This window comes from Calidris pugnax, unplaced genomic scaffold (genome assembly GCF_001431845.1).
Source record: "Calidris pugnax isolate Ruff unplaced genomic scaffold, ASM143184v1 scaffold4, whole genome shotgun sequence".
Taxonomy (NCBI): domain Eukaryota; kingdom Metazoa; phylum Chordata; class Aves; order Charadriiformes; family Scolopacidae; genus Calidris; species Calidris pugnax.
In genome coordinates, this window is record NW_015090781.1 from 853,717 (window position 1) to 868,781 (window position 15,065).

At 36.5% G+C, this 15,065-nt stretch overlaps 1 protein-coding gene across 2 annotated transcripts in view; it reads right to left on the reverse strand.

Annotated features, from left to right (window-relative positions):
• The window catches only part of ADGRA1 (adhesion G protein-coupled receptor A1), a 286,732-nt gene that overhangs the window by 69,307 nt on the left and 202,360 nt on the right, over window positions 1–15,065 (reverse strand). For both annotated transcript variants that reach the window (XM_014959599.1, XM_014959605.1), the window contains 3 exons: window positions 11,609–11,736; window positions 10,518–10,641; window positions 2,241–2,386 (listed from right to left, as the gene is read on the reverse strand). In XM_014959599.1, the coding sequence (XP_014815085.1) occupies window positions 2,241–2,386; window positions 10,518–10,641; window positions 11,609–11,736 (398 nt within the window). The remainder of the gene's footprint in view (window positions 1–2,240; window positions 2,387–10,517; window positions 10,642–11,608; window positions 11,737–15,065) is intronic.

Below are 15,065 nucleotides of genomic sequence, written 5' to 3' on the forward strand. Positions count from 1 at the left end.
TTTTAGATATTTTGGTATTTATTTTCTCTATTTCAGCTACTTTTTAGAGTGCATGAAGTTCCTTGAAAAATATGCGGTATATTTATATATTGATTTTTTGCAGTAGTCCCCGTTTACTGACTCACAAAAGATAGCCTTATGTCTCATTTAGCAAGTCTCATTATACAAGGAATACAAAAACTCTCATATGTGAACTGGAAACCCAGTCTATAACACACATCCAGTACAAGAAAAGAATGAAGGAGAACAGCAATACAGTTCTTGCCAAATGCATTCACATATTTGTGTTCAACAAAACCCGAACCCAAGTCAAACTATGTACACAGACAGGGGCTACTGACAAACTACCTCTGGTTTCAACGTGTTTTGCAGACTGTATTATAAGCTTCCTAGCACTGATGGCCCTTTCATGTAAAAAAACCTAACTTAAAAGAGCTTAACTCCATTTGAATAAACTTTATATGGTTTAGCTATCTACTGGCATCAAAATTAACAAAATTGCTGGAGACAAAAAATAAACACTCCAAACCCAGACCTGGAGAAACTGCGATGTCACTTCTTATGTACCTGAGGCACAATATCTATAAAGCCTGGCACCAGCTTACAGATACAAGAATAGTGTCTAGTTAAAACATTCCTTACAAATGACTACATTGAAATATAAGCATCTTAAATGGATTTTATGGAAATATTATGATACAGAATAATTCTGATTTTAATTTTATTAAACCCAGGAAATTTAAAATGCTCATAAAAATGAACATTATCCTTCTAAAAGAAAAACAATTACTAATTATGAGTTTGGCATTTCCTTGCTTAAAGCGATTTTTAATTTTCCATATACTACGCCCATTTTCTACATGAAATGAAATTGATTTTTACTACTTTGAATCTAGTACTAACCATTATGAAATCATATTAGACATTTCAGTGCCTGTGTCTCTAGTGCCCTGAGTGAGAAAATAACTTAGAATAATTTTACCCAGCTATTAAACAATTATGCTCTCTTACATATAAAAGGAGGTTTATAATTTCTATTACTAAACTTAAAATATTTACTATTTATTTTCACTGTGTGAGAACCTTAACATGACTGGCACAACAAAGATTCCAACTAGTATATTCTTTTCTGTGATATGATTCTCTATTGTTTTCCAACTCAAACAAGATTTGAATTTTAACTATGCTGGGCCTACGTAACCTGAAACAATTTTCTACCTTAATAGTCATGCTACTACATTTGAAAATTGGCAATTATTCATTTTGCCATGAGCTAGTAACTGAAAGAGTGAAATTTTCATCTGTGAAGAACGGCATGGTAAATCATGGAATAGCGAAGTCAGGCACTCTAGGTGAAAGTAGGTCCTCTTGCTTGCACCTAACAAAACTAATGTTCAGTATGGCTCTTCTCTTCACTATAAAATTTTATGTGAATTTAAATCAATTTCATTTCTAGAAAGAAAAAGTTTTAAAAAGCAGAAAACTAATCTTGTTAATAAAGATACCACTCAGCAGAGTCAGATAGCAAAACACAGTCCATCTTCCTATAGACTTCTAACAAGTTGTGACAGCCTCACAGCCGTCTATAAATGCTGCTAAATAAATATTTTTGTTGAAAATAAATAGGGAAAGTCTGTTTAAAAGAATACACGAATCAGGATTTTTCAAAGCAAAGCCATAAAAAGGGAAACTTGTATATCCTGTCCTTCACTACAAAACTGAAGTCTTTGGTCTAAGTTGACATTCAGATTTTTCCATGATTTGTAGGGAGAGACAGTCCCTTCTGTAATAGCATTAGATCTCTGATGTGGAATGAGGAAGGTTGCTATCAGGCTACGAGGCAATCAATAAAAGTGTGGGCAAGATTTACAGCAAAATAGATAAGGGTAAAAGGAGAGTCATTATAGCGTAGTTTCTGATGATTAAAAATGCCTTAACCCAGAAACAATCCAGGTTTTCTCCTCCATAAGAAACCAACAGGAGCATTTGAATTGTTCCTGTTCAGATAAGGGTACCCCAACTTAGGCAGTACCAGTTCTGCATATTTCTATCTCCTGAGCAGAGTTAACTATTAGCATAGAAAAAAATATTTAGATTTTTATATACACCTAAGTGACTCGGTTCTTCATGGATCCTATTTATAGTCTTTAAAAAGTAAAGAATACAGAAATAAAATTTTGTTTAAAATTTATATGGTTTAAGAACAGATTAAAATAAAAAGTATAGCTAATATTCCATACCTGAGCAGCGGTTGTTTTGGATAAGAAGGTTGGTCACTGTTTTGGCATGGCTGAGGTTTTTTTGTGACTTGTTTATAAATATTCCTGGCAGTTACTCCAATCCATAGCATAGTAGAGAGCGTAGAATAATGTAGCACTATACCAACCTAAAAAAAGAGGGGACGGGGACAGTTTAACAAGTTTAGTCATTGTATCAGTAAAACAACAGAAATGTAGCATAACAGTAAAACTGCATAAATGTACAAGCAAATAGATTTTTTAAACTGGATTTGTAAGTAAGTGCATAATCTTTTTCTTTCTCTCTGGTTATTTCTAATCAGGGAAAACACTTTAAAAACCAGAAGGAATTTGTATTTAATCTATCATAGATAATATCTGTGATACCAGGTGGTATTTTATGAAACAAAGACTGTAAAGACATTTGTTTTGTAAGAACCTGGTTAATGACAACTTTTTACACCTGGATTTAAAGTGATGCAAAGCTCAGCTTGTAAGGCAAGCTTTGTTAGCTTATAACAATGCAATTTTTTAAAATTCAGTTTGAAATTTTTAAATTTAATGAGAAGTCAGCATTTTTGCTTGCTATTATGCTATAATTTCCTTTCATTTTTCAGGAATACCCTGTTGTAGTTCCCTCTCAGCTGCATGTAGCCAAGGTTGACTTCTTTTAATGGGATCAATGTTATTTGCCTAAAACCAGATTACTTTCAGATGTATTTTAAGGAACTTATAAACTTGGTCATACAAGTTTTAAAATTAGATAATTTGGCATCTTGGCGTCCTTCCTTAAAAGGAAATAGAAACTCTCAATAGCGTTATATCATTTTGTCTTCAAGAAACTGGTGTGTTTATGACTGAAAGTAAAATAAAAGTATGAACACCTCTAGAATACTGGTATCTTTGCTATGTTAGTAATTGTTATGCATTACTATAGAAACAGTAATTGGTATTTTATCCAATCTCCATGCTTTATTACATCAGCCAAGTCTCCATCTGATTATACAAAATAAGGTTACCTTTGAAGCCATAACCTGACATTTCGCAGTGACAAGTAAAATGTTGCTATAATTGGAAAGCATATAAATGTTTAAGGAATATAGAGAATTGCTGAATAAATCTAACACAAATCTATTATAATGATTTATTTGAACCAGTGTTCATTTTTGCTCAATTTAAAACAAAATAATTGATGGGTGAAGAAAAAAAAAAATCCATTAATTTTGTTTATATTTAGTAATATAGTACAAAACTTGAAGATAGCAGTAAATACCAACAGGAAACCTTTTGTAATTTTCAATGGGACTTGTCTGACACATTAGACAAGGGAGTATAAAGCCTTCATAGTAGTTGTCGCTTGAGGTAAAAGTAGCAGAAACAAGAGAAGGAGAGAACTTTGTACCATCAAGAGCAGCCATTGCCATTTCAGTGGCCAGTCCTGTCTGCACTCAGCTCATGTGCAGCCTACACCACTTCTGTAGGGATGCAGTGAATGTGGTTATGAGCTGGAGGGGGAGTGAAAGACTAGGACAGGAGGCAGGAGAAAGAGGGAGAAAAAGGAGGCAGAAACCATGAGAAAGAACTGGAAAAACTCTAGAGATTTGGTTCATAGCTTCCTTCTCTTCTTGGCATTGTACTGCAAGTATATATTTGGTCATTACTCTATACAAGTATGCCAAAGAGTCCATAAGAATATGAAGAGCAGGGATTAATTTCATGTGACAAAGTACCTGAATGTGAAATTTTAACAAGATACACGCCCATGATCAGAAACGATCAGCCACATAAGTGAGTAAGATTCCTAAAAATAGTAAGAAAACAATTTATCGGACTTTTAAGGAGGCATCTGAACCGAAATCATTGCTCTGCCACACCTTAGTCACATTACTTTTCTTCACAGTATGCTCATAATTCAGCAGCTTACAGACAAATTGAACAAACATGGACAAGAGACAGAAATGTTACCATCTTCTGTACTAAATTTTAAATAATATGCATCTTTCTCTCTCTCAAAAAAAAATATCTATGTGCATTTCTTGCTTAAAGGAAAAGAAGATATATCCTGATGATACAGGACCTCCTGGTGACTGAAAGTTTTGAAGGACAATGGTGACAATCTGGAGATGAAACATATATGACACAACACAAATGTGGAATTTGGAACAGTGCACTGAGTGGTTATATTCAATTCCAAAGGAAAGGGTACCCTTTTCTCTGTGTGGTGATGATTTTATTTCTTATTCCATCACAAAATATGCTTTCTGGAATAGAATTTTTGCTCTTATTCATCCACTAGTAATAATTAGTAAAGAAATGCTTGTTACACTTCATCTTGGAAATTCAGTCTTTCAAAGTGGTGGGCTTTTCTCTCTGCCTCTCCCTTCGCCTCCATATCTCCATGCTGGCAGCAATCATGCCTCAGAGATGCATTTTCCTCACTGTTGCATTAAGGGGCCATGGCTCTATGCTCTTTTGTCCCTTTCAGCAGGATCACCTCATTCTGCTTCTCCTAAGCTAGCAAGGCATCTGAGTCCTATGCTAGAAATATATGAGACACCAGCTCATGACATGGAAGGGGAAGACAAGGCTCAAGAGAAAGGGGAACAGGAGAAAGATAGTTTTGTTCAGTAAACTCTCACTTCACTCTGTTAGCAAATGTAAACCTTAGGTTTATGCATTAAAGGTCCAAGATACAAGTTTACCTATGTATATCTTGTTACTGGATTTGTGCCTCTTTGAAGCTTAAGAGGCCAATAATTAGATATCAATTAAATACCAAGGTGTTCACTTAAAACTATTTTCAGTGTAAGTGGAACTTTTATATTTCACACAAAATTGTATGGGAAGGCTCAAGATTTCTGTATAGAACAAAGGATTATGATTGAATATATTGACATGATGACCCTTATTTTTAAGAAGGTTTTCAACTGTCAGGCCAAATGAGTCAGAAAGAATTTGTCAGGTCATATTCATTGAAGCCAGCACTGCCCCTAAAGCTATTTAATAACCACAGTTATATGGTGAAAATTGTCTTGTTTCCTTGGACTCATTTTTTCCATCTCCTTTGCTCTTAGAATTCTTCTATTGGGGAAAAAGCACCAGCCTACTGAATAAAGGGTTACTCTTCTCTACAGTAGGAAGATGCTGCCTCTATGTGCTCCTTCAACAAATTTCAGTACCTTAGAGCTAAATTAAGTTCCACATCATGGACTTACCATGGTAATGGCCAGAACACATATTTGTGCAAAGTGTTCTGGCACACGAAGCTCTCTTAATCAGCTTTGAATTGCACTAAAATTTATTTGTTTTCCCGTAGTTTTTATTTTAATTTCTTTTTTTTCAGTTGTAATCGTATAAGATTCCAGCCACCTAAAGTCTTGTGCATGTGACTAGCTCTGCTCTTGTCTCTGCAGAGCTGTACAATGCAGCACCTTTCTCACCAAAGACTACTCAAAAGCTCTTAAATAGCAGTCTTCTCTCGAGACACCCTAACTGGTAAACTCAATCACAACACATTAACTTAAAACCCATTCTTTAAAAAAACCCACATAGCTAGGGCAGAAAGAACTGATCTTCTCCTCTTCTTTCTATAATATTTTTGTATCTACAGCTCCTGCCTGAGATGTAGCACAGAGCTCTAGAACCCCCTTAGTTTAACAGGATTCAAATCCAAATTTTAGACTTCCAATGGTAACATGGTAACTCCTGGGCTACTGGCTAGTATGGCTGCTTCACCTTTCTTGCTGAAGATTTACTGCCCTACAGAAAGGAATTCACAACCAGTTTCACATATGACAGTCATTGGGAAGGAGGAAGATCTGAGCCTTGACAAATTTTACATGGAAGCTTTTATTTGATAAAACACATAGAAAGTTGTTGGGGATATGATGGAAGTGATCATGACATTCAGTAACTGATGACTAGGATAAAAAATTATGACTGTCTCACTCCCTGACTTTTCTGTCTCCTGAATCTTGTGCCCCTAAGCCTATTCTTCGTGCTTCAACATGTTGAACTGATGATTTAATCCCCTAGCATCCACAGCCTCATGGCTATCATGCTCTCCTGGAAAGTAGGGGCCATGAAACTCAAATCTTTCAAGCTGAGCGTACAGAATCAGTGCCTCCTATATATGGGGAGTGATTCAGCTACAGTTGTGTCTCCTTCCAACTCATTCCCTACGTGAAAGGAATAAGCCTCTTCTGCCCTTTGAAGAAAAGTAATGTGAGACCCTGACTCTGGGAAGAGGCCGACTGCATCATCACTGACTCCATCAGCCCTGGCTGGCTGAAGCAGCCTTCTGGCTAGCGTATTGACTCTGCGTAATCCCATTCTGCTGTTCCTAACACAACCTTTGCCTTGAATGAAAGATTTTGCCATAAACTCAAGACTCCAGATTCTACGTGAACAGCCAGCTTTAGTGACACCCAGAGTCAGATTTGTGGGTAATATGAACAGTCTGTAAATATAACCTCATTCAAACAGGAAACCTGTGAAGAAGCAATCAGCTCTTCCAGACCAGCATTCTAACATCTGTTTTCTTTATGAAACATAAAGACTGTGTAGCATGTACACAAGTGAGACTGTCTATACAAAAACATCTCTGAAATAGGTATGCAGGTTTAAAAGGGAGTTTTAGATTTTTAGATATTATTAAATATATTAAATATTTTTGATATTTAGATTTTACTGTCTCTGAAAACTCATTATTGCATGCAATTATTTTGCCTTCAAGGGGATATGAAGGTTCTTCCTGCTATCTATCACATAAAATGGGTCCATTTCCTTAGCATTAATTCCTGCTGCGTAAAATTAGCCTGGGACACCTCATTTAGAGGGAGAAGGTGATCCAACTGAAGTTATTTTAGAACTACCTTTTTTTGTTAATTATGAAGGACAAAAATTAACTCAGTCTATTATTTCACTTGGGTAAGGATGTTGCAGTGAAATTTGTGTGAAAGTTCTATGGAGATTACAATAAGAATGGTGGAGGTTCTCTGTCTTTTACACCACATTTCAGTTATTAGGACAGAAAATGCTTGCACTTGGAATCTTGCCCTATGCACTCAGGAAACAGAAAGTGCAAATTACACTGCTGCAGGGTGAAGCTGTGTTTTGAATTGTAGCAGATGGAAAGATACCTGTGGTATAGCAATATGGATGGTGTTACACATGGACTATAACTAATATTCTAGTGTTGCTTGAAACAGTAATATTTTCATAAATATACTCTATATATAATTCTAATATAATTTTTTCCAGAACTGAAAAAAAAAAACAGAAAAGAAAATGGAGAAAGAGGGAAAATTTAGACTTGAAGGACACACAAGCCCCTAACAACTACATAAATATAACTTTCATTTGGCGGAGTGATTTAAAGAATTGCTATATTCCATACAGAGGAGAAAAGGAGTCTGTGCACCCCACGGCCACTTACGCTATGGGAAATGTTCAAATACACAAGCTTCTAGGTCTGACCTCCCTACCTCCTAGCTTTGGTACCCTGAGTATTAATTCACACAATAATCCTCTCAGGGCTGTCTCAGGGAAGGGACAGGCACTGGGACTCAAAGAAGTTTGAAAAATGTTGCTGTCAGTAGGCAAGAAAGGGTTTGTGATGGGGTGCAATATTCTAAGAGTGAGCATTTGTTCAGTCTGTGTTACCAGCTACAGGAGTTTGTCTTAGAAAACTGTTGCATCCATTAACCCTACCTAATTGCATCAGACAATTTCTACTAGGAAACAAAGGACTGCGTGTGTTTTGTTTGTCTCATATCTTTTGTAAATTTTAACTGTGGATGATATTGTCTGTTGGTGTAGCATGGTGCCAAGGTAAATAAAGAACTCTATGAAACTGATGACAAGGTATATCTGAATGGATCCATTCAGTTTCCCTCAGTGTGCATGTTTCATAGCATCTCAGGATCTAGCCCTATACCAAAGCAAGAAACAGCCGTCACTGATAATGCATTTTATGAAGATACCTCATAACAGATTATTAATAGCTCATTTATCTCTATCAATTTTTCATTATTGCTGTTAATACTGCATTGTTAGCATGCAATCTGCAAAGTAAGTAACCAGGGAATGATTATAACAACAGATGGTCATTTGCGATCATGTAATTACGCGGCCATAGCTGCCCTAGAAACTAATCTGCTACCCTCGCTTGCAAATGGCAGATAAAGACAATGGTAAATGATATTTCAATTTGTGAGAACTCACAGATTAATTATGACACAGTACACTAGCTATTGTGAGAGAGTTATCTCAGAATAATCCAGCGGACAACTGCCATTTAAATGAATACCACGTAAGGTACATAGGTAGACTTTGCGTGTAGAACTGTACAGGTGCTTATAACTCTATATGCTCTGTTTATTGATGGTCATGCACAAGTATACACAAAAGGCTTCCAAAGCATCAAACTGAAAATTAGAGTGATAATTCCTACACTAGTTATGCAAGTTTTGCAGTGACTGTGCTGTTGGCTGGGAACTCTTGTTGTTTATACCCATTTAAGGCAATCAGAAGAACCAGACCTGGGAACTCTTGTTGTTTATACCCATTTAAGGCAATCAGAAGAACCAGACCAGTGGCAGGCAAAATATCTGGGGGAACGTTGGCTTAGGAGAGTTCTTTGCTACAGGTAAATACAAACAACGGCCATGAGATCTGGAGCACTTCTACAAAATCTGAGAGGAAGAAATATTTGAGACAAACAAATTGCAAAAAGCCCTCATCAAATGTTACGGAAGATGACTGAAATTACTCTCTTTACACACTGTACAGACTCAGGCTCTATATTCAGAGCAGCTGCAGCCATGCCCTCTCTGCATCTCACAGCAATATACCCCTGGGAAGGATGAAGCAAGAGACACAGCAGAAGGCTGTGAGGCCATACAGTGAGACCTGGACAGGCTGGAGAATTGGGCAGAGAGGAACGTGATGAAATTCAATACAGGCAAGTGTAGGTGCTGCACTTAGGAAGAAATAATCCCATGCACCAATACAGGTTGGGGGCTGACCTACTGGAGAGCAGCTCTGTGGAAAAAGACCTGGGAGTCCTGGTGGACAACAGGATGCCCATGAGCCAGCAATGGGCCCTTGTGGCCAGGAAGGCCAATGGTATACTGGGGTGCATCAGGATGAGTATGACCAGCCGGTTGAGGGAGGTCATCCTGCCCCTCTGCTCTGCCCTGGGGAGGCCCCATCTGGAGCACTGGGTCCAGTTCTGGGCTTCCCAGTTGAAGAAGGACAGGGAACTGCTGGAGAGGGTACAGCAGAGGGCTACAAAGATGATGAGGGGCCTGGAGCATCTCTCTTAGGAGGAGAGGCTGAGGGACTTGGGTCTTTTTAGTCTGGAGAAGAGAAGACTGAGGGGGGATCTGATCAACACCTATAAATATTAAAGGGTAGGTGTTAAGAGGATGGGGCTGGTCTTTTTTCAGTGGTGCCCAGGGACAGGACAAGACGAAATGGGCACAAACTGGAACATAAGAAGTTCCATCTAACCATGAGGAGGAACTTCTTTACTTTGAGGGTGGCAGAGCACTGAATAGGCTGCCCAGAGAGGTGGTGGAGTCTCCTTCTCTGGAGACATTCAAAACCTGCCTGGACACATTCCTGTGCAATCTGCTCTGGGTGGACCTGCTCTGGCAGGGGGTTGGACTGGATGATCTCCAGAGGTCCCTTCCAACCCCATGTGATTCTGTGATTCTGTGAAGAGATGTAAAATAGTCCAGCAGCACAAACAGGGGTCTGTAAATCACAAGAGTACCAGTCTGCTTTCTCTCCTTAGCTTGAGTTGTGATTAAAAGACATAATCATACTATAAACTTTAAGCTGCTCAAATACATCTACATAGGGATCACCTAATGAAGCCAGGACCGCTCTAAGGAAAATGGTATATATATTATAAAAGAGCTGTAGTAACTTCAGTTCCACACATTCAATCTAAAGATCAGAAATATTTGGGAAACATCATTTTCAACTATCCTGCAGAACAGTCAAATATGGTTTTCAGGGATCTTTTTTTTTTTTTTTTAAATAAAGAAATCTAAGAAGTTAATGAAGTTCCACAGAAACTCAGGTGACAATCGAACACTGAACATTCCCAGTGCTAGCCTGTAAAAGACATGCTTATAATGATGACTTATTCTGAAGAACTTAAGATCTAGGAACAAAATATGAAAAGAAAGAGAAATATCAGTACTATGTTAAAAGATACAGCTTTAGGTTTTCATTCTCTTAGTAAGAATTACTAAGGCAGATACTTACAGCTTGACATATAATTGGATATTTAATGCGATTGATTCCACCAGCAAAAACAGCAAACGTAAGAGCAGTATGGAAACAAAAGTTGAGAAGCATGTGCCATCCTTTTCTACTTATACGGATTGTGCTGTTGAAAAAAAATGTAAATTAAATTTTAAAATTAAAAAATAACATATCTATTATGAAAATAGCGCTTCTGAAAAAATGCCTAACATTATAGAATTAAATTCTCTGATTTTTGAATACCTACACAGAAATAAATCTATAAGACAGAATCTGATTTATCCAGCATTGGAAGCAATGGTGAAAAGGTAAAATCAATGGTAAAAATTTTAAAAAGAGTCTATTGACAAGGGTCTACTGACTTAAAGTTTCCTCCATCAAATCAAGCACTTAAAGCAGAGTAGTACCAGCAAAAGGCTTCTTGCATAGCTTCAGATATGCATAACACTAACAAGTCATCTCTAAAGGATTAAATGGAAGCTGAAGATCAGAAGTCATTGCATTAAGTTCCCTTGATTAATATTTAGCAGCTTCTACAGTACAATACATTCCTACTCTTTTAAATTGCTAATGGTCTTTAACAGAAGTATTTCTTTAAAATGGCATTTATATAAATCTTTCATAGAAAGGAAAACACGAGTTTTCTAAGCCCAAGAAGATTTAGAAGTCAAAGAAAGTTATTTTATCCAACAATAGTTACCAAGTCTCTCAACCAAACTTGCTCATAGAAGCCAATACCACCAGTCTGGCTGTGCAATGTGCTGCTCTTTGACTGGAATTTGCCAGACAGAATTTGATAGTGCACATGGTTTTATATTGAATTGTCAAATTAGAAATCTTAGGAACAGTGAGTAGCTTTTTATACATTTATACATACATCTCAGGAAAGATACAGCTTGGGAACAGTCTGAGAAAGGTTGACATGACATACCCTTTTTTTAATTTCTCTGGTGTAAATCACATTGCTGATAGTACTATCCAACAGTGATTCAGACCATTTAAATTTATCTTTTCAGAGAGGGTTAGAAAAGCTGAACTACGTGAGCATTATCCTGACCTCTTAACACAAGTGCTTAAAACTGAATTCTTACCTGTGATGGACAATGTAGGTGATAATGGAAGCAAACAGGCACAACAACATAACTGCGGTACATGCATATACCACAGGGTGCAGAAATTCCCCTGGGTACTGGGGGAAAGACAGCACGGTCTTAAAATCCTATAGAGAAAGCAGAATGATTTGATATTGTTAGGCATGTGTGAAACACTGAGACTTCATTCTAATATGTCCTGTCATCTCAAGAGCAGGAAAATAAGATGATGAACTTTTTATGTAGATATAGTTCATTAATTTACAATAACATCAGACTGCTCTTTCCTCATCTGCATACACTTTGCAAGACAGAAATTAACCTTTTTTGTACAAGTAGACATATCCTAATTAAAAAAAAGTCGGAAAAAAATACACAGAATGTTACATATTTCAGGTGTTAGCCATATCTGTTCCTTCTGATAACAGGAGCTTTACGCGTGTATTTTACCAGGCTATTAAGTACAAAATACCGAATTGCCTTAAAGGTCTCTAAATGGCATATTTGAGCCATTTGAGCCTCTCAAAGAAACAAAAGCCATGAGAATACACCCAAAATATCAACTCACTGGCTCCTATATTCAAATATAATTCCCAGTTGATACACCTCCTCTGACCCATACACCTCCTCTGACCCAAGTGACCTTCACACATAGTTGCAAATCCTCTGCTACCTATATCAATTTAAATCCTATATCCAATTTAAATACCTATATCAATTACTCTGCTGTACTAACAGCAGAGTAAAGATCCATACATTCCTTTCAGACGTGCCAGTGCCTACTGACCCAATTCTTCATAAAAATGTAATGAAAAACTATTAATACCTATGTAAAATTAACCATATCAAACTTCCATTCTAAATTACTGGATCTCACACGTAAGAAATAACAGGAGAGCTAAATGTGCAGGTGTGACAGATGGAAAGGAAAAGGAGCCCATTACAAAAAACAGTGTCTTTAGGTGATCTGAATTAAATGGAACGTCAGAGGTTCACTGAAAGCCACAGCTGCTTGTGGCACTATGGTTCTGCAAACAAGTACTACAAATTAGACACATAAATTAAACGCAAAATAAAGCAGCTTACAACATATATAGAAAAGACCACCAAAATGAACAAATAACATATGAACAAGATGGCAAATATAAGTCTCTTCAAGTACTTGCTTGTGTGTACCTCAATTAAAACTGCTCAGTCACCACTTGATCCACACACAAGCCCTCTCCTTCCTTTCCAGTTCACCAAAATTCAAAGTCAGAGGTGGAGTTACTTGCCACAGAGATATTCTTAGGCTGTCTCATTGCTACTCTTCCCTCAACCACAAGTGGAACAAAAGAGGAAAAGAACTTTGTCTTTTGAGCTGGCAGCTTTTTAAGTGTGATGGACCTATGTTCTTGAGGCCATGTCTTGATTTTTAAAAAAAATTTAAGTGTGCATGACTATAGATTCAGTATATACTGAATTTACAAATTTCAAATAATTCCTTAAAGGTCTGTTAGCTCAGAACTGCCACTGAATCTCCAAACACCATCTTTTCTCCCATATTTTTATTTGTATCACCTCCCCATTAATTCTTTTACAGATTGAACCTCCTGTGGTAGACTATTACTTACTGGAAATGTTAAGAACAATATTGGTTCATATTACTAGAGTAGTAATGTAAATACTGAACAATTTAAATAGAAATACTCTGTTGAAAAGGATAAAATATTTATTTCAAGCTTTCGTTGATATAATCAGATTTTGGTATACCAATAGTACACTTTGAATAATTTTATGTATTCATTTGTTCAATTCTGTGCATTAAGGAAACTGTTACAGCAACTAATATTGTAGTGACAGTAAAGTTATTTGAAGAAATAAATATCTTGGGTATTTATGAAAGAAAAAAGCTCTGAAAAGTTAAAGTTGTGAGAAAGGAAATGCAGTGAAGGTACATATTTATGTAGCAACAAACAAAAACAATTTTACTTGAGGTGGCATCATTCAGTGTACTAAAGAATAAGCTTTTAATATGGTAAATGCAATGATCAACTAATCACTACATTTGAACATCAGTATAAAAGCAAATGCCATATGTCCTACTGGAATACAGCTATTTTGCCTGCAAAAGAAGCAAGAACCATCAACATCTTAAAGCTAATTCCCCTTAAAAAATATTCATTTTTTTTCATCATCTCTTTCCTAATCTTGGACTCTAAATAAGTGGTAAAACTTTTGAGTATCACAATGCATTGTTGCCAATGTAGAAAATCCTTTTAAAGAGTTTTCTTAAGAGTTTTGTATATTGAAAACTGATTTCATTAGAGATATATAATAAATTTATCTTGTCTGCGTTTTGATGATAATTAAACCTTATTGATCTGTCAACCTCCCCTGAGTAATCCTCTGGGGAAGACAGCACGCAGAAAACAAAGTTATTTTTTTCACACAAAGCAGCACAATTGTATGTAACATTTTAAAAAAGTAGGTTCGATTTTATGTCCTAGAAGGGGTTCAAATAATGATGATATTGAGAAATGGCAGGAATATCTACAGGAAAATGAATACACGCAGGACTTTGACTATTACAAACTGCTGTCTACAACTACAAGGCCAGTAAAATGGTGTCTAGTGAGCAATTGTCATTCATTCACCCTTATGAGGTGTGAAACTCTTCTTTCAGCTGTAAATGCTGTCATAGTATACAAGGCACAATAGAAACTAGTGATGGAAATTAGTGACAGAAAAGACTTTTGATCAGCCATTCCATCTAATAATCAGAATTATAAAAAGATCAGAGTGCAAATGGGACTGTTTTGCTTTTACTTCAGACTTCATTCCAAAAATCGACTGAAACAGACACATCAATACTGATCAGTTAAAACTCAATATTAAAGCACCAAGAGGTATAGATAAATTACATACTAAAGGCAGCCCTGAGACACCTAATTGCAGATGCTGAGAAAGCTGAAGAGAAGACACAGTGAACTAATAGTAAATGGCTGGTACTTTCACAAAATCACAGCTGTTAAAAACAATCTAGTTTGTGTTGTAAATTTTTGTAATCTGTCTACTTATACTGGCAAATTAAACATTTATTTTTAATATATTGCTTGTAATCATATGACTTTAGAAAGTAGAGTCTAAATGGTTTCTGTGTTTAAAGCAGGACGTGAAATTGTGTTCGCCAAGGAAGTGATAGCCGAGCACCACAGAGCCTTAGAAACAAAAGTGCATTTGAACAAGCAGTTATGGTAAGATTTAGATTCCTCTTTGGATTTAGATTCCTCCTACTTCAGTAAAACAAAAGTTAAAAATTAGGTGCCAAATATTTGGATGCTTAGGAGCACCAGAATATGGAAATTATCCATAGAGTTGGGTCTCTTCGGAGAGCTGAAAACACTGCAATGCACACTGAGGGGAAAAGCTGACATGCTGGAGGGCAGGACTGCCATGTGGCAAGATGTCAAAAGGC